Below are 23278 nucleotides of genomic sequence, written 5' to 3' on the forward strand. Positions count from 1 at the left end.
TTCTTATTTAGAAGCCTATCCAGATGCTCCAAGGCATTCTGTAACTTCCCATATGTTACTCTTCACCAAGCAGACTTATTATTTCTCATCCAGTTGTTTTTCCAGAATAACTTTCTCTCTTAAGACTCTTTTTAGAAATTCTACATTCTTGACTTTTTTGGTTATTTTTCATTGTCATTACCTAAGATTCTAAGAGACACCATTTTTTTCAAACTTTTCATTAACTGCCAAATGCTTTAATCCAGTCTCATGTATTATTCCTCTAAATAAAACAACTCAAAATAGAGCTCCTCCCCCTGATTCAAGAGATGGGAGTGGATGTTCCCACCTGATTTGCACCCTATCCCTTACTATGGCCCCTGAGGGCCCCTTTGGTCCCTGGGACTCTGGAACACAGTGTAGAAATCCTAGTCCTGACAGTGTCTTCACCGAATGGTCATAGGAGTTCTGAGCATGAGAATTCTTTGGGGATAGGATGGTGCTGGAGGGCTGTCCACACTGTGCAGTGGTTAGAGCGTGAGGCTGTGCGTGTGTTTGTTTCTCCTGGAAGTAATCATTCCCTGGCTCCCTGTTGGGAGTTCCTTAGGGTGCCCACACTGTGCCTTGCTTCTAGACTGGGCTGCAGAGTAAGGCCCATCTCTGCAGTTCTCTCATGCCTGGTAAGCTGGCTGGCTGGCTGGAGCCCAGGCTGGACCTGCTCCAGAACCAGAACCCGTAGTTCTGCACCCGTCTTCATTCCTTTTCATCCAGACCCAGCTCAGTGTTAGGGAAAACCCTGTGAAGATTTGTTAACTCTTTCTCTGACACCCCAGAGTTGTGGGGGTCAGTCAGGAATTTTTGGCTCAAGAATTTTGGCCATCTGTAATTGCTCCCTCCCCTCATCCCCTCTGCAAAGAGGAAGCTGCTGTGAACTGAGCCACTCTGGGCAGGAGGGGTGATTGGCAAATGGCAGAGCATTGAGGTAGGCAGAGAAGCCCAGCCTGACTCCTGGGAAGCTCGGCCCCGTAGGCCCATCTGGGGTCACACTTCAGTGACAGAACCTGCAGTCCGACCTAGTGTGTGATTCATGGGCTTTCTCTTTGCCTTCTGTTTACTGTGAGTTTCCTATGAATAGTTCCCTTTAAAAATTCCCAACCCCGTCCCAGCCAAACTCCCCCTGGGAGAGAAGAGGGAATTTTTCAGGCCCAGGCCAGCACAGCCTGGGCCGTCCAGGCACCCTGAGAGGACAGTAAGGGAACCAGTGCTGATGAGCTGGCAGGGGAATTGGGGAGAGCTGAGGCCGCCAAGGCCTCCCCTTCCTGTCACCCAGGTTCCTATGTGAGCAGCTCTCCTGTCCCTCCTGGGCTTTTTCCCTCATGGGGTTTAGAAATACAGAAGCTGTGGAGAGAGAAGTAAAACAGATAAATAATGTGGAATGATTAGTTGCTTGAATTCTGAAAAAGAATCATTTTGAAAAGTATCTTCAAGGGATTTGGTCTGTTTTCCTCTTAGAAGAGAGAGTAACAGGGATGGGGAGGAATTCAGATCTGCTTGACATCCAGGCATCCTCTCCAAATCGCGTAGGTCAGAGAGAGCGTGTTATTTATTCGAGTCTGACATCTGTTGCTGTGAAATGATAAGCTCCATTAAAAAGCCTGGCCATCAATTACCACTAACACAGCCTCAGCCCACTGTGTGGTCAGTCAGCTGCACAGACCCCGGCTGTACCAGGCACAGGGCTGAGCCCATCCTGGCCCCCCACTCTCCTATGAAGCGGAGCAGATCAGTCCCCTTGGCAGGACCCCTCAGACCATCTTTTCCCAGGCCCCCCATCTTTGTTCCTCCAAGGGCTGTTTCGAGGACGGAGCCTCCATTCATCCTGCCTTCTCAGTGGGAAGCAGAGCAAGTGTGTATGTCCTGGCTGCAGTCACACGAACCCAAAGAAGCTGCACTGAACTTGTTGACCAGGAGAGTCACATGAAGTAACTGGAGTCAGCACATCTTTGTGGGAGAAATTCACTTAGTTTTACCATTATGAGAACATCTGGGTGCTCAGGCTTGGGTTTCAATTGTATCACCCACTCCTCCCTACCACTCCCACTCCCACATTGGGAAGGTATTCTCAGTCCCCAATTACAGTCACCTACTTGTTTTTGAACTGTTGTCACTTTTTTTTTTTTTTTTTGCTTTGTTTTTGGGTTTATTTTGGTTTTTGTACAGGGGATTGAACATAGGGATGTTTACCACTGAGTTATAGTCCCAACTCTTTTTATTTTTTATTTTGAGACAGCGTCCACTAAGTTACCTAGGCTGACCTCAAACTTGTCATCCTCCTGCCTCAGCCTCCCAGGTCACTGGAATTACAGGTGTATGCCAGCATGTCTGGCGCATTATCTTCTTTCTTGGGAAATACACAGGTGTCTTAGAGTCAGAAAGGAAAGGGTAGAGGAGCTAGTTTTAGATTTCTATAATGCACTAAAGAGAACATACTTTTATTAATAGAATCAGTTGCCTTTGAAGAAGCATACAGTAAGTGAAAATAATGCAAAGAATAATGACCTGGGAATTAGGAGACCTGGGTCTCATCTGAGCAATACCATTAATTTCTTGTGAGATTGTGGGAAAGACACATCACTTTTCTGGGCCTCAGTACCCTTGTCTGAAAGTACTAAACTAGTGCCTACCTTATCTGATCCATTTCTGGGATTTTAAGTGAAAAGTATGTTTAAGGTAGCTTAGCATGCTCTTATTCCTGTTGAGAAACTTGTCTCTGTTGCCAGAGGTCAGACATAAATCGAAAACCTTACTAAATGGAATTAAGGACACCCTGTACGTGATGCTTTTTGTACAGCCTGCATCTGATATTTATAGAACACTTCAGCTGTGGAACGTGCACACATATGCCCTGAACACACACCCTGTAAAATAATTCTAGATGCAGTACATTTTCAGATGTCAAGTTAAAACAGCTTCTTGGGAATTAGGCTTGACTGTTCAGATGTGCGTGTTGGTTTCTGACAGGTGCCGCCAGGGCTGCTCTGGGCTGTCATGGGTGATGTGGAGTCCAGCCAAGGCAGGAGGGCCAAGCCTCTTGTTTCCATCACTTCTCATTAAGGCATGAATTCTAGAAAAAAGGGAAGCATCAAAGACGATCAGGGCAGTCATTCTGTGCAGATCACAATAAAAGCAGAGGCTTTGCTTCTGCAGAAACAGGATGCTGTCTTCTCTGTTGTCAGATCATTTAGCACAAGGGCTCTGTGAAAATGAACTAGATCATTCCTTGCTGAAGTAGAGGATTGATAGAAGTGAGCAAAATGGCAACTAGATATTGGGGCTGTTACACTTACTCAGGAATCTATAAAAGCCACAGCATTCCAGCAGGAATGCATCCTAGGAAGGTAAACTTGACAGTGGGGGCCAGCTTCAGGGCATGGAACACAGAAGGAGCTACAGCCAGGTATGATCATGCTAAGCATTAACCATTGTGGTGGAAATTAAATGAAGTCCTTAACTGACATAAAACTGTTTGCACAGTGATTGGCAGAGAGTTGATATTCAATGCATCATTTTCATTTCCTGGAAGAACTTGTTCAAGACATACAGTATGAAGATTCGAAGCCTGTGCCCCATGCCTGCTCCAAGGCCCAGCCCAAGCAACCTCTGACCTCCTGACTTTTCTCTGCCTCTTTCCTGCTGTCTTGCTCACAGGGGTGGCATTAAGGGCAGGAGATTTGTGTGCCTAGATGCTTGTTTTCATCCACCCACCTACGGAGGGGCCAGAGAGCTTGCTTAATGGCTCACCGAGGAGGCTGAAGACCTCCATGCCTATGGGGAAAACCAGGGTATTCTTGGCAGAAACCATACTTCAGAAATGCCTGGCACCAGGTACATTTAAGAGAAGGTGAAATGTTCCTGTGGCCAAACTTAATACCAAGGTTCACAGCAAAAGAAGGGAGCATACTGTCATGGAGCAGGCTACAGGCAGCACGTTGCTTCACAGCTGCCCCCGAGCCAGTAGGGAAGCTACACAACATGAGGACAGAAAGCTCCAGTGTCTCCTGTCTTCCCAGACAGACCCTTAGTCATGCTGATGAAAAATGGAAGCCAAGAAAGCAGAAGTGAGGCTAGGGCCACCTCGGATAGTCCTTAGTCCAGAGTTACTTCTGAGGGGGGAAATGTAGTTGGATTCCTTTTATTCCGTGGTGGGCAGAGCCAAGCTTCCAGGTAGAGATGCTATACTGGAGAGCAGGTTACTTATTTATTTATTTTGGAATCCAGAACCACCTACTTTGTAACAGGGTCTCACTAATTTGCCCAAGCTGGACTTGAACTTGTGATCCTCCTGCCTCTGCCTCCCAAGTCACTGAGATTACAGGAGTGCACCACTGTGCCCAGCCAAGACCAGGCCTTAGAGCAGCTATGATTTTAAGAAGCAGGGTGTGACAGTGGTTTCCTGGAGCTGATCAAAATGTACCTAATAAGGCGACACCTCTGTGTAGCTGCAGCTAAGTTATTGTTAGGTCCATTTAGCAACTATAAGAGCTCACTACACATAGAGAGTACGCAGAGCCCCGGGGATCACCTCCCCGCCCCCCACCGCCAAAACTCAGACCCCAAGTACAATGCCTGCTAGTTTATTTCTGGAATGATCCATCACTGCTTGAAATTTCATTCTGGCAATGGTGCAGTGCAGGGCATTAAGCTGCCTCTCTTCCTCAGACTAATGGTCTGAGTTTTCCAAATTTACCAGGCAACTGTGCCCAACTGCCTTTTTAGGGCTGCAGAGTGTCTAGCCTGCCTGCCTTGGTTGACACTCAGGTTGGGTACACTGCAGTGAGGATTTATAGTGGCAAACATTTGGATTAGATTTGACCCAAATCACCAGCACATTTCCCACTCATTCATTCAGTCATTCACTCAGCAAATGTTTACCGGAGAAAGGATACAAATTCCACATAATTAACTCTGTTTAAAGGAGTAACTTCACCACATTGCAGGTAAAGAACATATTCTGTAGAATTAACTAATTCTGTAGAATTAACTAACCAGAATTCAAATCCTTGTCCTACAGCTTTCTTGTATTTTTTCTTTTGCTTTATTTGTTTTTTTACCTGTGTGGGCCTTGGTTTTCTCATCTGTACATGAGGGTAACAATCCTCCCTCACAGAAGAATATGAGTGTTAAATGGGGAAATGATTGCAAAACACCTGCCATATTGGGCTTCAAGTAATGGTAGCTCTCAGTACTGACTGCCATGGTAAGACATTCGATCTTTTTTCTGGTAGATAGTAAGGACTTTTTTCTTACGGTTAGAAACTGCACATCAATACAATTGTCTGCCCTTGGTATAGACAGGTAAATTCTACTTGATCCTTCTTAACCTTGGAAATATTAATAAAGAACTTCAGTTCTCAGCTCACACTCATGCAACATTATAAAGGAACGTTTGTCTTGGGTCCTTTCACTCCTTCTTTGCCACCTCAATGCTCACGCTTCCTCAGACCCATTGTGGATTTTCTTGCCGATACAGCAATTAAAAATTCAAGATGCCTAGGGACTGGGGTTGTGGCTCAGTGGTAGAGCGCTTGCCTAGCATCCATGAGGCATTGGGTTTGATCCTTAGCACCACTTTTTAAAAAATAAACAAAATAAAGATATTGTGTTCATCTACAACTAAAAATATTTTTTTAACTGTAGGATACCTAGTTAAGATAAAAACTTAGATAAATAAATAATTTAGTGTGTGTTCCATCCAGTATTTAAGACTTATTCCTCCACAGGGGGGCTGGGGTTGTGGCTCAGCCATAGAGCGCTTGCCTAGCACGTGCAAGGCCCTGGGTTCGATCCTCAGCACCACATAAAAATAAAATAAAGATATTGTGTCTAACTACAACTAAAACATAAATATTAAAAAAATACTTATTCCTCCTATACATTATTTGTTATTTATCTGAAATTTGAATTTAGCTAAATATTCTGTTTCAAGGGACAGTTCAGCCTGCCAGCCAGTCTGCAAATTCGAGGAGGAAGGTCACGTGCCTGCTCGGCCCCCTCAAGTCATAACGTCTTCTCCACACAGCAGGCTTTGGGCAGAGGTTTCATTCACTTCCTGGGAAGAGACACAAAATGCTTATGGTCCCATTTGGGGATGGGAGTGGGGGTGCCGGCCTTCACCTGACACTGGCCCTCTCTGCCTCTGGGCACTGGCACACATCAGCCTTTACTTCCCCCAACTTACAGACCTGGTGGAGGATTTTCTTTTTTTTCTTCAAAACATGTCTCACAGAAGTGAAGACATCCTCTGTGGCCTGGTAACTTGTCTATCAGGGTAAGAACAAGCCTCAAAGTAGGTTCACCTTCCACAGTGTTTCTTCCAGGGTTTGGGACAGCCATCAGGCAGGATGCTAGCAGAATAAATGTGTGCTGCTCCAGGAAGCTGAGGGTTACAGCATCAGGCTGGAAGGGCAATCCAGGAGGAGTACTCTGCCTGGCATCGTTAGCTCTTCTGTGTACAGCCTTAGGTTCTTTGGTGACCATTCAGGGGATCTGAGAATCCCCAGGACTGTTGTTCGTTGATTTCTGAATCATGTCTCTGGATTCCATGGTAAGTGGTTCCCAGACTGTGCCTGGCACTGTGCCCTCCACACCCCACACTCGGCTCTGCTTTAACTCTCTCCTGCAAGAGAGAGTTTGTTAAGCCCTAAGAACAGACCAGTGCTGGCGGAAGCTAAGGGCACTTTCTAAGGCCAGCCTGGTCCTTGCCCGCCCAATCATGTCTCCTTGCTGCCTTCTTGCCCCACCCTGACCAAGAGTTCTATGGTTGAGATGGAAAAATCCACCTCCAAGCAGATAGCTTTTAACCTCAGTTTCAGGAGAAGAATCTGTCCACGTAACATGAGGTGAAAATTAAAACAAAGCAGGGTGTGGGTTGGAGCAGAACAGCACCCTTGGGCTTAAGAATGACTTTGACCTCTTAGTCCTCCCAGACTGGAATGATTATCCAGCTGCCAGATAGTTCTTAGAGGAATCACTTTATTAAATGGTGTCACTGGCAAGGTGGTATTAACCCTAAGACCAGCTTTATCTGAACACTGTAGAAGCAAACTTGACCGTGCAGGCACAGCCAGCCCACGTGGAAGCCCAGAGCAGCGATCATGGGATCTTCCACTCTTTTTATTTTCTTAGTCTTGCCACAACCTGTCATGAGACCAAGAAAACTTGTTTTGAAAATGCTTGACAGCCCAAACAACCTGTCCTCAGCCCTGGACCAGAGGGCCCGTCCTCTCTGGCCATTTATGTGCTGTTAGGTGTCTGGCCAGCTGCTGACTGGAAAAAATGAATTTGCTGTTTTCTTCTCATATTGTTCCCAGGCAAGTGCCAGTGGCTTTCCAGTTCCTTTTTCCCTTTTTTCCCCTGCCCTTCGCCAGACACACTTTAAGACTGTACCTGAGTCTAACTGATGAGTGAACATTGGCAACATCTGCCCAGGAGGCTCCAACCCGCACATTCTAGCTCTGCAAGCCAAGCTTTGTCCAGGGTCAACTTTCCCAATCCCATTAGGTTTCGCCTGGACAAAGGTTTTAACCCATAATTTCCCACTCACTTCATGGTTCTCAGCGGGGAAGTTAAACATCTTAGTCAAAATCTCCAGTTATCCAAATGGCCATTTTGTCCTCTACTTTGGTGGCTCTCAGCCTTTAGTATGTATCTCTGTTCCTCCCTCCATGCCTTGCAAGCCCAGTCCTGGTCTCCAGAGGGACCTGAAATGGCCCTATGACTGTAGGCCCTGCCACTTCACCTCTCCTCTGCACAGGAAGGGGTTAGACTGGATAAAGGACTGGCAAACAGTTCAATGGCAAAGCTACGAGTACACCTATTTTTATGAATAAAGTTTTATTGGAATACGACACACCCATTGATTTACATCTTGTGCTTCAGCTGTTGACACTACAGGACAGGCTTGAATTGTTGCAACAGAACATATGGTCTGTAGAGCTGAAAATTTTTATGTATTATCTGGACCTTTATGGGAAGTTTGCTAATATCTGGACTGGATGGTCTCTGGGTTTCCAAATCCAGTATTCTAGGCTTTTGCTCTGTAGCCGTTCTCTTACAGGAAAAGATCCCAAAGGTAACTAGTTAGGGACTAGCTACAAAAAAAAAAAGGCCTCTTTCTTTTTTCCCTGTGGTCACTGGTGATACAGAACAGGCTTTGATATTGTTGAATTCTGAAAGGGTGAGGCTTATTTTGCTGTATGTCTGTATTTGTTTATTGGTCTGGTGACTCTGGCACCCATAGTATCCGCCAGTTTGGGAAAAAAAATTCCGCCAGCTGTGTAGATTTGACTGTGCTCCTTGGCATGGTTCAAAGGCAGGGCATGCTTTTGGACCCATGTGAAAGGGCATGCTGATCTGCTTGGTTAGCATGGCAGGAAAGGGAACCAAAGGCAGCCTTTGAGAACCTGTTCATCTACCCAAACCTTGTCTTACCCTTGCTGTCTCTTAGCAGTAGGAGGGGGAGCATAGCTAAGTGGTGGGCAATTGGAAGACGGCATTAAGAAAAGCAGGAGCAGGTTTAAGAAAATGCCTTCAAATGCAGCCTAGAAAAGGAACTTCTTCCCCCAAGGCCAAGCAAGATTCTAGCTTACAGAATTTGCATCCCACTGTTGTTCCCCATGTGTCTGTCTGTACCAGATACCTAATAGAGAACCAGAAACACGGAATAATCTAGAAGAAAAGAAACCTGTGTGCAAATTAGAAAAAGGTCCCCCTTTTCTGTTAACTGTATTAACCTTTGGGTTAATACAGTTTGACTGGTAGCTCCAGGTAAAGCAAAAGCTGTCCCTTTCTCTGGGCACACGTCTCTGTGCAAACACACAGCCTAGCAAGCTGCACACAGACTAGATTTTAGCCCCCACCTGCTCCTAGGGCCCAGGTGCCACACTCCCAAATGCAGCAGCTCATGGGACCCTGCCACAGTACTCTTGCCAGCAATAGTAGGTTAACGCTAATTGGCCTTGGTCCTGGAGACCATAGCACACTGGGCTGGCCCCAGGCACACCCCCTCCATACCTGTCCCCTGCAGCAGGGCTTCGGTGCCAGTGTGGCTCCCAGGCTCAGGGCCAGAGGATGAGTGCCCTGTGACTGGGAGCTCTGTAGGCCTGATAAGTTCAGGTGCTAATGTTGGAGAGCCCAACCCCTGGCTCTTCCTTGTCAACTTCTGACCTAAAACTGGCTTAGCTTAAGGAGTGCACATGATTTTCCACGTGACATAGTTCCATCTCCAGGGCAGCACACTAGCAGCACAAAGAAATGTTCTCAGAGGTCCAGAATAGATGTATTCTTGGTGGGGACAAACTGACCTCACTCCCAAGGCACTGGGTTCCATGCTGCTCAGCACGTGTAATGACATTTTGCTGGGACACCTTCCTCTGCAGGATATGTTGTCAGAGCAGTTTTGAGAAGTCTTTGATGAACTCTCAGTGGGTGACACAGCATTGTGAACTCCTCAGCTCATGCTGAGAACTGTACTCAGGCTGGCCGTGTGAATGAATCTTGATAGATTCCTCTTCCAACCTTCTCGCCCCGCATCTGTCAGCAGGTTCCAGAGATCAGAGGCTAGAGGAGTGGGAGGAAGGAGACTGAGAGCCTGTGGTAGCTGAGGACTTAATGTGAATCTCTGTCCCTATCTCAGTTTTAAAAGACAATGAGAACACGTAGGAATGCAGTTTATCATGATCCTGCGCCCCTGAAATGTGCAGAGCACATGCTAAGGAATGGTGCCTCTTGTGGGCACAGCACTTCCTTCTCTGTGGCCTTGAAAGCTGGAATTGGGAAGATGAAGGATGGACATGTACACCAGCTTCCCCCATTGGAAAGGGGGAAGATAGGCCAGTAAGGTCAACTTGGGATTGGCTGTATACAGTAGCATGGGACCATAGCTCAGGGGCCCGAGAGAAAGACACCTGCCTATTGACAGATGTTCCTAATTTTAAAAACAACTGCTGCTGGTTATCAGGCTATGATGTTACCCCTGTAACATTTAGCTGCAGCGAGCTATGGTCAGACGTGGGCTTGGAGCAGTGCCTAGAAAGGCCCATGTGACGGAACATGGAGACACCCATGCCACACTCTTTCTGCTCAGTCAGCCCTCAGTGACCACAGAAGGCCCAGAAGACACTCCTGAACCAGCAGTGTGCTGATGGCCGGGCACTGACTCCCTCTGTCTTTCCCCTGTGCCTGGCCTTGGGCAGGTGACTTCCCCTTGGAATCTATTTTACATGCATGATTTTTTGGATTAAAATTTGCTATTTTACAAACATATTATAAACTGCAAAATATCAAGTGTCAAGTTAGTTCATTCGTGTATTCAACAAATATTGGAAAGCTACTAGGTGCCAGGCACCAGTTAGACAGTGGCTGTGGGTGTTTCAGGCCCTTGGCAATAATGCTTGTTGAATTGAAATGAAGCAGGAGTTCCTTGGTGTGTGTGTATGTCTGTGTGTGGCTGTCTGCTGGCAGTGGAGTGGGGAGGAATGGAAAGTATGGTTTGAGGTCTTACCATGTGCCCTGCACTGTCATCTTACCACAGCTGCAGTGGAGAAAGAAATGGAGACCCAGTGACTTCCCCAGACACACAGGTAGTAAGTATTGGATCCAAATTTGAATTTTGTTCTCTCTGAGTCCAAGATCCATGTTCTCTCTGCAGCAGATAGGGAATAATTACAGGGTGTTCTCCTTGCCCCAGAATAATACCGAGAGGTTCCATCTCTAGTCTTCTCCCAATCATCTCCCAAATTAAAGGCCCAGGTCAAATCCAAGCCTAAAATGATCAGTCCTGATTGTAGATCAGAAAGTAAGAATCATGGGAAATCAAAACAGAATAAGGCTGTGTCACCACAAGCCAAACCTCCTGCTCATATGTGGTGCAGGTTTTAGGAAAGCAACAGCCTTTAACGCATGCTCGAAATTCCTTCCACAGTAAACCACTATGAGAAAAATCTCACCCAAACACTGTGCTCTTGGCAGAGTGAGGGTGGGTGTCTTTTCAAGCAAACCAGTGAGGACCCAGAAATCACTCTAGGGAGCTCTTGGTGTCCCCAGAAGATCTAGCTGTTTGAAGATAAACTTATCAAAGGATTTCATTTGCCCTGTGCCTCCAACCCCACTCTTGACACACCCCTTGCCTCCAACCATCTGGTGCGGAAGATCATGGCATTCCACATCCTTGTATCAGTTGCCAGCTCAGCACTGATGCATCCTCTTCTCATGTTTAACCCCAAGTATTTATTCTGATAAAGTAGGGTTAAAAAAGAAGAAAGAAAAAAAAAAAACTAAAGAGATTATTATCTGGCTTGGTCTCAATAAACTAGTCTCTGGAATTGACTGTTATTTATAGACTTTAAGAATAGATCTGTGGTAGTTCAGTGGAGGAGCACTTACCAAGCATCCGTGAGGCCCTGGGTTCAATCTCCAGAACCCACATACACACAAAGAATAGATCCTTGGAAGGAAGAATATTCATTCAGTCAGTCATTGAACAGAAAGTTAGGGTATGTCTGTATCACCGGGATGCAGCTCCCCAACTTAAACCTGAGTGGGACAGGGTGGTCTGAAAAGCTACATTTAAAATCTGGGCAGATGTAGAATCCAGGGACAGTGACACCCAGGGCACTTCTCGCACAGTGCTCTGGAGACAGTCTGTCTTCAAGGCCCAATGTGGAGCCTCCAGCTGCCCCACCACACAGTTCTCGAGGCCTTGCTGCATCTTGATGAAGTCTGAGCCACCAAGTTCTGCCCAACGTTGACTACAGAGGCAAACAGCTTCTATGCCAGAGACATCTACCCACAGCCCCCAGACAGTTTATGTAGCAAAGCTGTTGCAGAGAGTGGAAGCAGGCCTGTGGGCAGGAATCCAAGGGACCCGATTGCAGTTCCAGAGAAAGAACATTCTTAGATATGTCTGGAAGTACTGAACTCTCTGTCACAAAAGGTGCTCAGGAAGATCACCCCTCAGAGAGCTGCTAGGGCAGGCCCTGCCTTGCACAGCCTCCTAAGACCTCTCCCAGCTGTGAGTTTCTCTGATTAAAGACAGATCAATGGCTCAGCAGTGCACACTGGGGAACTTGGAGGCAGGAGGAATGGTTGGCCGCAGCAGGCTCCATGAATGCTCAGGCCAGGCCTTAAGAGGGTAGCTTTTGCGTAGGTGGAAAGGCCCCCCAACTTGTTTCATGGCCCAGGAAAGTACCTTTTACCTGCAAAATAAAGGGGCTCCTACTTAGCTGGCTCCCAGACTTGCAAAGGAAAATTAATTGTTGTTTGTGATGCACTTTAAGATTCCCCCGATGAAAGACCTTGTGTAAATGCAAATTATTATTATTGTCATTAAAGGTGCTAGACGTCTGGCCTGCTGCATAATGCCCTGGCATAGCTATAAGCAGAAAAGAAAGCAAACTTGAGGCAGAAAGTTTGCTCAATATCAGCAATGAGTGGGCCAAGGAGGGCTTGGCCTATAAGAGGATCAGCCAACCTCCTTGGCTCCTTTCCAGGGTTAGGTTAGCATGCAGCTCTCTGCCCTGGGAGTCAAGTGTCTGTGTGTCCCCTGAGGGCCAGGGCCCTGCTCACATGCATTCCTTTAGCCTTGCAGGAACCAGCCCATTCCTAAGGCGGGAGCTATCCATGAGTCTGTGAATGTTTGCTTGTCTGCAGCCTTGAAGGATGGAAAAAAATGACCAGGATGGATACTGACCTTCATTCTTGGAATCCTAAGTCAGATTTGGAGACAACAGGGGCATATTTAGAAACCTCAGATGTGTACAGTGCCTTGCTGAGACTTATTAAGGCTTTTGAGGGAACCCCTCTAGCAGAGCACAGGGAGAGGTCACTTATTAAATTACTGCTTCCACTTAAGAAACTGACACTTAAGAAACTGACTTGGATTTATACCAAAGTGATAATCAACATCAACAATAATGGGTAATAGTATACTGAATCCAGCATGGTCTCCAAAACCATCCCTTCCCTCTACAGTTGAGACATCTGGGGCACAAGACAGGTGAAGTGGCTCATCCTAGGTCACATAGCCAATGAGAAGCAGAGCTGCAGTGACTCAGTATTCCCAGTTCCTGGTCCCTATGTTGATCATGTTGGGACAACATGTTCCATTTAGAGCCCTTTGCAGAAGTTTTACTTCTCAGCCAACCTAGGGGGTTTTATGATGCCAGATGACTTCCAAATTAAAGGAAGCTTCCACATACCCTTTGCCCTTCTGGGACTTATTACCTAGAGAACTTTCATGGTGCCTCCCATGTCACCTGGGTGGGCTGCATGTGCCCTTCTTGATCTTTCTTTTTCTCTCCCAGACATTCAGAGTTCACTAGTCCCTAGAGCCAGATGGGCAAGCAAGAGGGAGGTCAAGTTTATCCTTTTGTCCCTCATTATCAGAGTAATAATTCTATTTAGAAACAGCTTCCCAGTGCAGATCCCAAATGAGGGTTTAAGGTACCAGTCAACACCTCTAGACACACAGACCTACAAGAAGAGGAAGGACCATTTAGGGGGTTTTTCAAGAGCAAATGTGGGTATAATGGGGGTTGGCAGTAAATAGCTCCTGAAATTTATCACTGGGTTATTGGCAATTCTAGTGAAAATGTTAATGGAGGAGGCCAAAATTCAGCTAAAATGATGTTAGGGAGGGAAAAGACCACAAAATCAAAATATCTTAGGAATCATATATCTTACTCCCTCATGTAGATAAGAAAATGGAGAAGTGAGTCACATGACGAGCCAGAGACGGAGCCCAAGGCTTCCATTTCAACTGCCAGCCAGTTTTCCACTGGAAATTATGGCAAGGTGGAAAGAATGTGCTCTTTGAAGTCAAGCAGCTCTGGATTCATAAATAGCATTGCCCCCTGTTAGCTGTGTGATCTTAGAAAAGTCACTTGTCATCTTTGAATCATAGATTTCTCACTGACAAAGACGCTGACCATGTAGTGGGCCTGTTAGAAGAGTAGGTGTCAAGGAGTACAGATGAAAACCAACTCGAGGCCTAGCATGTAGTGACATGTCCTTTCCTTATATTGCAGCTTCCAGACTCTTCTACCATAGTCCACAGGAAGATATGTATATCAAATCCTAAGTCAGTGTATTTAACTCAAACAAAAGTTTCACAAAACTGTATTTCTCCCTGCCAGCGAGGTGTACTCTGACCTGACCTCACTTCATTTCAGTGCTGATCAGGGCCCACAAAATGGATCTCACAGTCCTCTGTTTGAGCAAGCCCACTTTTCTACTGTGTGTGGATATCATTTATCCACACAGTTTGCCCACCCTTTCTTTCCTGTCCTCTTTCTCTAATGAACATCTGGGGCCACAGAGCTACCTGTTGATGTCAAATGCAGAGACAGCATGTGCAGGGCCCTGGGCTGGGGCTGAGTGGAATGAGTCCTGTGGACCCACAAAGCAGGTGGTCAGCCCTTCCCCACCCATCTAGTGCACCTGTCATGATTTGAGAGGACCACGAGGCCTCCACCTGCCAGAAGTTCAGGTCCCCCCAGCCTATGTGGATTTGCCCCACACTTACTCCAGCAGAGCTTACCTCCAGTTCCTACTGTAAAAATAACCCTTTTCTCTAAAGATCATTGTCTCCAGAAGACCATTGCACCCACCCCAGCAGGGAGGGTAGCCCTCGGCACACTCTCCTATTGAATAATCTCATCTTTTGGAATTGCTGCTTTTCAGTCTAAAGCCAGAGAGCCAGACATCTGGGGATATTATTTCAGCCACAGAGTGAAGGGTTGATGGTGAAAGGGGATGGACCGCAGCCATCTTGCTGTTCCTCCCACCACATCTTTGAGGGCCATCTGTGACCACCTACCCAGGAAGATGAAGATACAGATTGCTAGGCTGACCAGAAGCTAACAGGCAGGGCCCCAGGCAGCTCAGGAAGATGTGAGCTACATGCTGAGATCTGATGGGAGAAGCCAGGCAAACAACGCCTGAGATCCCCAGACTAGCTCTGTGGGGAGGAGTTTTATGCCCCATTGAGTTGAGGTCCTAGGTATTCTGTCTGTCCTTTGAGACTAGGACTATACCACGGGTCTAGACTGATCCCTGGCAGGGCTAAGCAGAAGCCTTGAGGCACATACACCCTGCCAGAGTGTGACTTGGGGCCTGGACCCCACACTCCACATGGTCAGCCCTGCTGGTACCATGAACACTTCCCCTTGAGGGCCTTCCTTGGTTTTCCCCCTTTTGCTGACTAAAAAGTGGAGGGTGATCTGTGACCTCGGTAGTGACTCACTGCCATCAGACAGTGGCCACTTCTGCCCAGCAGGTGAGTCGCCTTTCTCATGGCCACAACTGTGGTTAGGTCCTGCATTCTCCATGGGCATCCATGTGGCCACCATCATGGCCTGTGCTGAACTCCTGGTTGTGCAGCCATGGGCAGACCAGGCAGTGGACCTGACACCCAGGCACACAAGACAGGTGGAGATGGGAAGAGCAGATGAGCACAGGACTGGGGCTCTGCTTTGGTCCCCAGGGCCTAGGCAGCACCATGTTCCTTAGCCTCCCATGCCCACCACTTGGCCTCGGCCCCAGCCCAACTAACTATGCCCCATTGTCCCAGCCTTTCTCACTGGCCATGTGACCACATGGCCACCATAGCCTGTCACCAAGCAGGTTAGGATGGAAGCAATGTCTACCTGAGAGGAAGGAGATGGAGCACTCGCCCACACTCTACCTACTGGCTCTGGGCCAGGGGCAGGCTGCATTGATCCACGTACCAGATTGCAGCTCACCTGCTGTGAGGCCCTCAAGGGGAGCATCAGGGACACTGAAGATGAACTGTTCCCAGATTTGGCCCTCTATCCAGGGACTGCATAGAAGGCCTATGTGACATATAATTGTTACCTGCCATAGTAGGGGGACCATTGCAACCTGTCCTCAGTTTTGCACCCATCCCTCAGTTTTCCCTTCCCTGTCCTGATTCACTGTGTGGAGGTTTTCTTCTGTTATAGAATTCTGCCATTCTAAAGTATATCTTCAAATAAGCCAAATATTTGCATTTGTTTGAGAAATCTGCATTGAGTTACTATGTGTTGGGTACTAGGCTTGGGGCTGGGGATGTAGAGATGGGCATATGTGACCAGCGGTCTTATCCTGCAGGGGCTTGTAGGCATGTGTGAGAGGAGGGTTCGTATGTGACAGATATATGCACACTGAGATGGAAACTCGAGGAGAAGGCCAGCCTGTGGCCAAGGAGACTTAGGGGCCCATTAGGATTCCCTGTCCCTGTCCTAATGGAATTCGGCCAGCTGGTCCTGTGTTTTCCTCCTTCCCTGTCTCAAACACTGCACCAAGGAACAGAGAGACCTGCAGCCCCTGAGAGCAAGTCCTGGTCACTGCAGTTGCAGAAACTGGCTGCAAACTGTGTTAGCCCCAAAAGAACTGGCAAGCCCCAGACAGCTTCAGAAAGAGAGAACGCTAGGTAATTTTGATCACTTTAATATTTTTAAATACCCTGTGATTTGGCAGAAACCAGATTTCATCCCGATACTTTGATGTCTAGAAATGGATCTCTGAAACAGCATTCACTTTAACTCAGTACATACTGAAAGTATAGTCTCAGCCTTCTCACAGCAAAACCTGTGTAAAGCAGTCTAGACAGGAATCTAAATATCGCAAACCAAGGCAGACCATGGCTAGGCCAAAGTTAGTGCCCAGTGTGCTGTGGATCCAGTGGAGGGGAAATGGAGTCCAGCTGAGGGTAAGGCCTTCTGCAGGAAGCTGTAAGCTGTGATCCAGTGTGCTCTCAAGTGTGTTAATTCCTCACTTGACAAGCTTAGATCCCCTGCAAACAAACCAGGCATACTCACAGGTTGGTGCATTTAGCAGGAGTGTGTATGGGGACTGTCACAACCACTTGTTTGTTCCTAAAGCCAGAGAGCCAGGCTGCCATCACCCAGGGCACTACTACAAAACAAGCTCCTCTCATGCCAGTCACTTGCTCACCAGGGCACCTGAGTCGAATGGGTAGTTGTGTCACGTGGGCCTTTGGAGAGTTTTTTTTTGGGGGGGGGGGGCATTGAGATAGCACCAGGTCTCTTTGTAGAGATCCTATTGTAGGGAGGATGCTTTGACATGAGGCGAGGACCCCGAATGAGTCAGTATTTACAGTGGCGGTTCAGGACAATGAGGACAAGGCAAGACCACGAGGCATGATTAGTGGGACTTGTCTTACACTATTTACAGGACTGCTTTGATTTTCAGACCACAATCGGTTTTCATATGACTGATTAAAAACATGTGCCGGTTGAAATCACAGCTGCAGAATAAAACTAGAAAAAGCAATGAGATTTAGATGTTTGGAACTTGCCTCTATTTGCAGAAATGACCTCTGACTTGATTTATATGTTCTTGATTTCCTGACAGTGAGGGTCATGTCCCTGGACCACTTCTCCCACCACCCCCACCCCCCAACTACATTGGCCTGGCTCTAGCAAACATCATATGTCTCATCTTACAATTGCCCAAAGAAAAGCATTTTTGAGTTGCAGTATTCAAGTCCTGTTTTGGAAGAAGACAATTGTTTAGGCTTTGGCAAAATGAAAAGGTCTGCCCAAGGACCAGGCTGACTGACATTGCCCTTTTCTTGGCAGCCAGAGCCACATGATTCTTAACATCATTCTGGCAATAGCTGTGACCTCCTCCCTGATCCAACCTTTGACTGCACATAAGGAGATGTCCTGCAGGTGTGGGCAGAAGACAAGGACCTGTTGGTGCCTCTGACTGCAGTTTGCCCTTATATACCAACAGTATGCCACAAGCAGCTCAGTACTAAATTTTAAAAGATGCACAATATAGCAGTGGCTTTGGCTGAGTGACCATCTTTGTGCCTCTCATTACCCGATCAATACAATAAATGAGAAAGGAGGGGCCCATCCAAGGAGCCCCAGGGAAAAGAATGAACTGAGGCAGGGACCTTAGGACCTCTCTCCACATACGTTTCTCTCTTCTGCAGTTGCACATGCTTGTGGCTGTTTCTAGAATTCCATTAGATCCAACTTGGTACCCATGGTAACTGTTGGCATTATTGATCATCTGTATGCCAGGTACCATGCCAAGTGTATACTTGGACCATCTCATTGAATCCTCACAAGAACCCTCTAAGGCAGGCACAATCAATTTCCACTTTACAGATAAAGAATCTAAAGCTACAGTCACTTTCCTAAGGGATCCCGCTAGCAAGGAGCATGGCTAGGCCTGCAGCTCAAGTCTGGCTGGCCCCAGGGCCTGTGTTCTCCACTCTTGTCCACATCCAGCAGCATGTGGCATGGAGATCCTCCGTTCAGTCCTCAGCTGTGTAGATGAGGGAATGGAAGCCTAGAGAGGGGCAGACTGATGCTGGGCTCCAGGACTTGAAAAGTGGAGCCTTTGAGCATCCTGACTCTGGTCCAGGGACTCTGCTCCCCTCCCTGTGCTGTGCCTGTGAGCTGAAGCCTGCCACCTCCCCTCCTGCTCTCAATCTGTGCAGAACCCACCTCGACTTGGCCTTGGATCTGTTCTCTAGGCTTTATTCTCCTGAGACATGAAGTGGACTAAGTTATGATTTTCTGAAACCCCGAGTAAAGCAGCTGAGGTCAGTGAAGAGGGTAAGAATCTTATTTGTCCTCAAGCGTACTGAGCTCTAATTTGGCCTAAAAATAGATTCCCTTCCAGTGTGAGTACAGTGAGGGGCTTAGCTAACTCCAGGCCTCTCTCCTGTGGGCCCCCCCTTGACTACCTAATGAGGAGACACCAGCACATATTTCCAAAGCTTACCATACATTTTGCCTTTGGGTCACAGATCTTTTTAAAAAGATGACAGATAACTAGTGCCATTAGCAAGCTTCACTCTGGGAAGCTCTCCATTTTCTCTGATAAAAAGTGAAATAAATGAAAGCAGTGCTTTAAAAACATCTATAAATGGTAGGAGCCAGTTGTCATTTTTCCCCTTCTCTCCCCTCCCTCCCCCTCAACTGACTTGACAAGGATCCAAGTTGAGAAGCACCCACTGCAAACAGCTGGTAGCACCCTGCCTTTAAATAGCCCTCACTGCGCTTCCCTTTGGTGGCACGCAGTTTGCCCTGGCAGGGAAAGCCCGGGACACACAAGAAACTGTAGAACTTTCTGCAAATGAGAGTCTGCCTGTCAAGCTTGCTCCCTCTTGCCAAGACCCTTTGGTGTAAGGAGCAAAGCTGGTGGATTAGCTTCAGGTCCCATGAGGGGCGGTGGAGAGCCCCTTGGCTAATGACTGCCAGGCTCAGGCCAGTACCCCAGGAGATCACTGTGGCCAGAACCATCCACTCATCGGGAATGTCAGGGGCCATGGTGTAGATAAGCTGTAGCCTCTCCCTTCCAGCCCTCACCTGGAACATGGCCAGGGTGGGGGCCATCCCATGACATGGTTGAAGCAGTAAAGCAAGAGGCACAGAAGCTGACAGTGACCTGTCCTCCTCTGACCCTCAGAACAAGGACCACCAGGCTTTCCCCAGACTGCTGGAAAAGCAGCAGCTGAAACGTGTAAGGAATGGAAGGCTGTCACATCTGGGCAGCAGTTGACAGCTGCCACACATTTTTCCAAGCGAACATCGCCTCAGGGTGGGCTTATCACCCTTACTCACCATAGGGAATGAAGACCAGGGCTCCCCTTGGCCCACCCAGTCTCACTCCAGGTCGAGGGTTCCTTCTGCCACCATCATAGTTCCCCTGGTGCATTAAGGATGATTATGGCTGCCTGATCACGGGCAAGGGTTTTGAGGTCCTAAGTGTCAGAGAAGGTGAAAGCTCAGCTGAGTGCTTTCCCTCAGGAGTGATGAAGGAGGGTGCCTTGCCTGTCTTTCTCAAACAGATTAAATTTTTCTTCATTGGTACATAAATTTTACATTGATTGCTTTCTGGGGTTGCTATCTCTCCCACCTTCTTAAACAGTGTGTGATGGACCTGCTTTATCGGCTTCTTGCAAACTGGTGGCCATCATGAGCTACATTAATTAGAACCACAAAGCCAGACTGAGCGCTTTCCATGGGCAGCATGCTGAGCCAGGCCTGGGATCCCTGAGAGGAGGATACACCCCACCCCCGCTTTCCATGGGCCAGCAGTGTAAGCCAGTGAGAAGGACATGTATACATGGGATCGGGGCCCTGGAAGAAGAACAAAGAGTGTCTGCATGCAGAAGAGAACTTTCTGGTGGCCAGGGAGGACTTAGGGAGCAGGGGCATCTGGCCTGAACATGCATAAAGCCCAGAGATGAAAAATGGCACATGTGAGCAAGAGCAGGTGGCCACAGTCAGGGGAAGATATGTAGACCTGGGCTCCTGTGCCAGACCATGGAAGGGCTTCATGACATCCTATAGTGGCATGTGGGGGTTGATGACATCCTACAGTGGCATGTGCAATGCCATGTAGGGGGGCCCTCGCACTTTTTCTGGGGAGATAATCCTTTACTTTCTTAGCTTTTAAGAGGGGTATGAGACCCAAAAAAACATACTAGAGGTCAAATCTTTTTTTTTTTTTTTTTTTTTAATGAGTTGGAGTCAGTAATTGTCACTGACAGTCAGGCTGAGAGTTTGGAGAACATTAAGGTCTTGGTCAGGTTGGTGCAGAGACCACACTCCAGAAAGGGGGAAGCAGCTTCTACAGCAGTTTAATTGAACAGTAACAAGACCAGAGCCAGAGATGTCACCTAGGATGGAGGGACATGGGATAAGAGAGGAGATTCACCGCAGGCATTTAGGGAACTGGGAACTCCATTGCAGAAGTATCAATTGGACATAGCACTGTCAGCCCTGTAACAGTGGTGAAGGTGCCCTGTGGGACAGGCTGGTTTGAATGCCAGAGCAATTTCCAGGTCAGAATGTCCCACAGGTGGTTGGGAATGTGGGACTGGAAGTTCAAGAGGGGAAGGAGGACTGGAAACCAGGCTGAGGAGTGCTCTGCTAAGGATGATGCAAGCCTTCAGTAACCCAGCAACCATGATCTTGACCTTGCTCTGCATGAGGGGAGAGGAGAGCAGGGAGGGACAAGCTCAAGGAAAGATTCCATCTGAAAGAGAGGAAGGAGATCGGTGATGTTCAATGTCATGGAAGTTCCAGGGAAAGAGAACTTCCAGAGAGAGGAGCCAACATTTAACCACTGCAGAGAGGCTGTGTGGCAGCTAGGATTGAGAAAGAGCCAGAACATTCACAGAGTTGGAAAGAGTCTCAGTTGACTTGGTGGGGAAGAGGCAGTGAAGTAGCATCAGTAACTTCATTTATTGGTCTAGAGATGCCCCAGGTCTGTTGAGTGATGGGGGCCATTACCCCACACACAGGGGATCCCTGTTGAGCTAGCTGTCTCCTAGGTAGTTTTCTGTTGTCTTCTCACAGGCAGTTTGGTGTACGTTGTTACTTCTCACTACTGAGGCAAACCTGCCTCCTGCCTTTAAGGTAGCTCCGCCATGCCTGATTTGATGCTTCTGATCTTCTGGGAGCCAGAGGCCGGTAGTCAGGCTTATTAGAATTATATCCTAAATAAAACAGACTGTGTGGTGACAGGTTTTCCTGGTGGCCCTTCCCAGTTCTTGTCATTATTCTAGAGGGCGAGATTGCTGGGTGAGCCACCTCTGTGTATGTAAAGCGTCACCATGGTTGTGTGGGAGTTGGTGGGGGTCTAAGAGGTAAGTCTGGGTAACCAGGGCCCCTGTCTCTGCAGCTCCCTCCTACCAACAAGCCTCGGCTCTTGCTGTGTCCTTTGCCCATAATGCCCACTCCTCCCTCACAGACCCACCCTTGCCACAGCACCTCCAGAGATGCCCTTGCCACCTGGCGTGGTATTACTTCTATGCCTGCTACCTCCTCTGAGTGTTCCCACATGGCAGGTGCCATGCCTGGGCCATCTTACGCCCCAATTCAGCACATGGCACAGAACGGGCTCAGCTCATGCACACCTCCTGGTGTGGAATGTGGCCCCGTTTTTATAGATCAGACATTGGGTATCCAGAAGCCCATATGATTTGCCCCAGATCCTGCCACATCTTTGGAGAAGTTTCTTTTAAAAATACACAGCCCCCAGGCTGGGATATAGCTCAGTTGGTAGAGTGCTTGTCTTGCATGCACAAGGCCCTGGGTTCAATCCCCACACCACTAAAAAAAAAAAAAAAAAATAGCCTGGCTTTCTTTCCAGTGGACCAGACTGCTTATGTGTTTGAAAATAAATGCAGACCCTGCCTCTATTATAAATTCTTATTAGGTCCTCTTTGTGTATATGAAGGCAAGGGTCCAATTGAGGGGAAAGTGCAATCCCGCTGATATTTCAGACTGCTGAAATGATAGGGTGGTTGAAACAGACACTCTGTGTTATGGCTTGGATCAGGTCATTGTCTTAGTTCTGGGAACGGACAGCAAAGCCTGAGTCCTGATGTGTCTTGAATCCGCAGCCAGGAAGATCTGTGAACCTGCCCTTAAAATATCCATGAGAGAGAACACAGCAGTGAGCTGCATGTACCTCCCTGGGAAAAATCCAGAGGGCTTTGCATTGGCAGAGGAGGAAAATCCACCCCAAGATGCACAAACAATAAATAACAACTGTTCTGAATTAGAGTGAAAAGCTCTGAGTTGCACTTTTTTTCAAGTTGTGCTAACCACAATTTTTTTTCTCCCTTCTTTCCCACCAGGGCTTATTTCAAAACCTTTGTCCCTCAGTTCCAGGAGGCTGCATTTGCCAATGGAAAGCTCTAGGAAACACCAGTGTTGAGAGGGGGCCAGCCAGACTGCTTGGCCCACATGTGTGTCAGCACCCATGACTGCTTCCTGGAAGCCACTTGGAATTCATGGCAGTTGTGTCGCTCGCACAGCAGCTTTGCGTGCCCCAGACGGCCCCGCTTGCTGGAACCCAAACTTGAGTTGGCTGGTGGTACCCCGAATCCTAGCACCCTCCGTTGCTGGTTGCTCCCTCTCTCTCCCCTTCTTTATATTTCTTAGCTGGAAGAAATAAATTCACAGACCACGATACAGTAACTTTCCAGGGAAAGTTAAGACATCATAAATGTACCCACCTTCTTCCAAAGTCTTTGTCTCCGAGACTTCTGTTAAGCTATAAGGTTGGCCAGCCCTTGCCTTTTTATTTCCCCCTGAAATGAGCATATTACCCATGTGGCCCTTGGAGTTGTTTTACCAGGGGAGCCCCAAAGGGAAGGGGTTCTTGGCCTGTGGGGCTGGTGAGGCTGCTTCTCCTTCCTGTATTTCCAGCGCAGGAATATTGTCAGGAAGCTGGAGAACAG

General features: G+C 47.7%; 1 protein-coding gene across 1 annotated transcript in view; it reads left to right on the forward strand.

Annotated features, from left to right (window-relative positions):
- The window catches only part of Babam2 (BRISC and BRCA1 A complex member 2), a 392625-nt gene extending 369549 nt beyond the window's left edge, over positions 1-23076 (forward strand). Inside the window, exon 12 of the mRNA XM_076832846.2 lies at positions 22673-23076. Coding sequence (XP_076688961.1) covers positions 22673-22736 — 64 coding nt within the window. The 3' untranslated portion in view covers positions 22737-23076. The remainder of the gene's footprint in view (positions 1-22672) is intronic.
- Positions 23077-23278: the final 202 nt, after the last annotated feature.

The sequence above is a fragment of the Callospermophilus lateralis genome, chromosome 14 (genome assembly GCF_048772815.1).
Source record: "Callospermophilus lateralis isolate mCalLat2 chromosome 14, mCalLat2.hap1, whole genome shotgun sequence".
NCBI lineage: Eukaryota > Metazoa > Chordata > Mammalia > Rodentia > Sciuridae > Callospermophilus > Callospermophilus lateralis.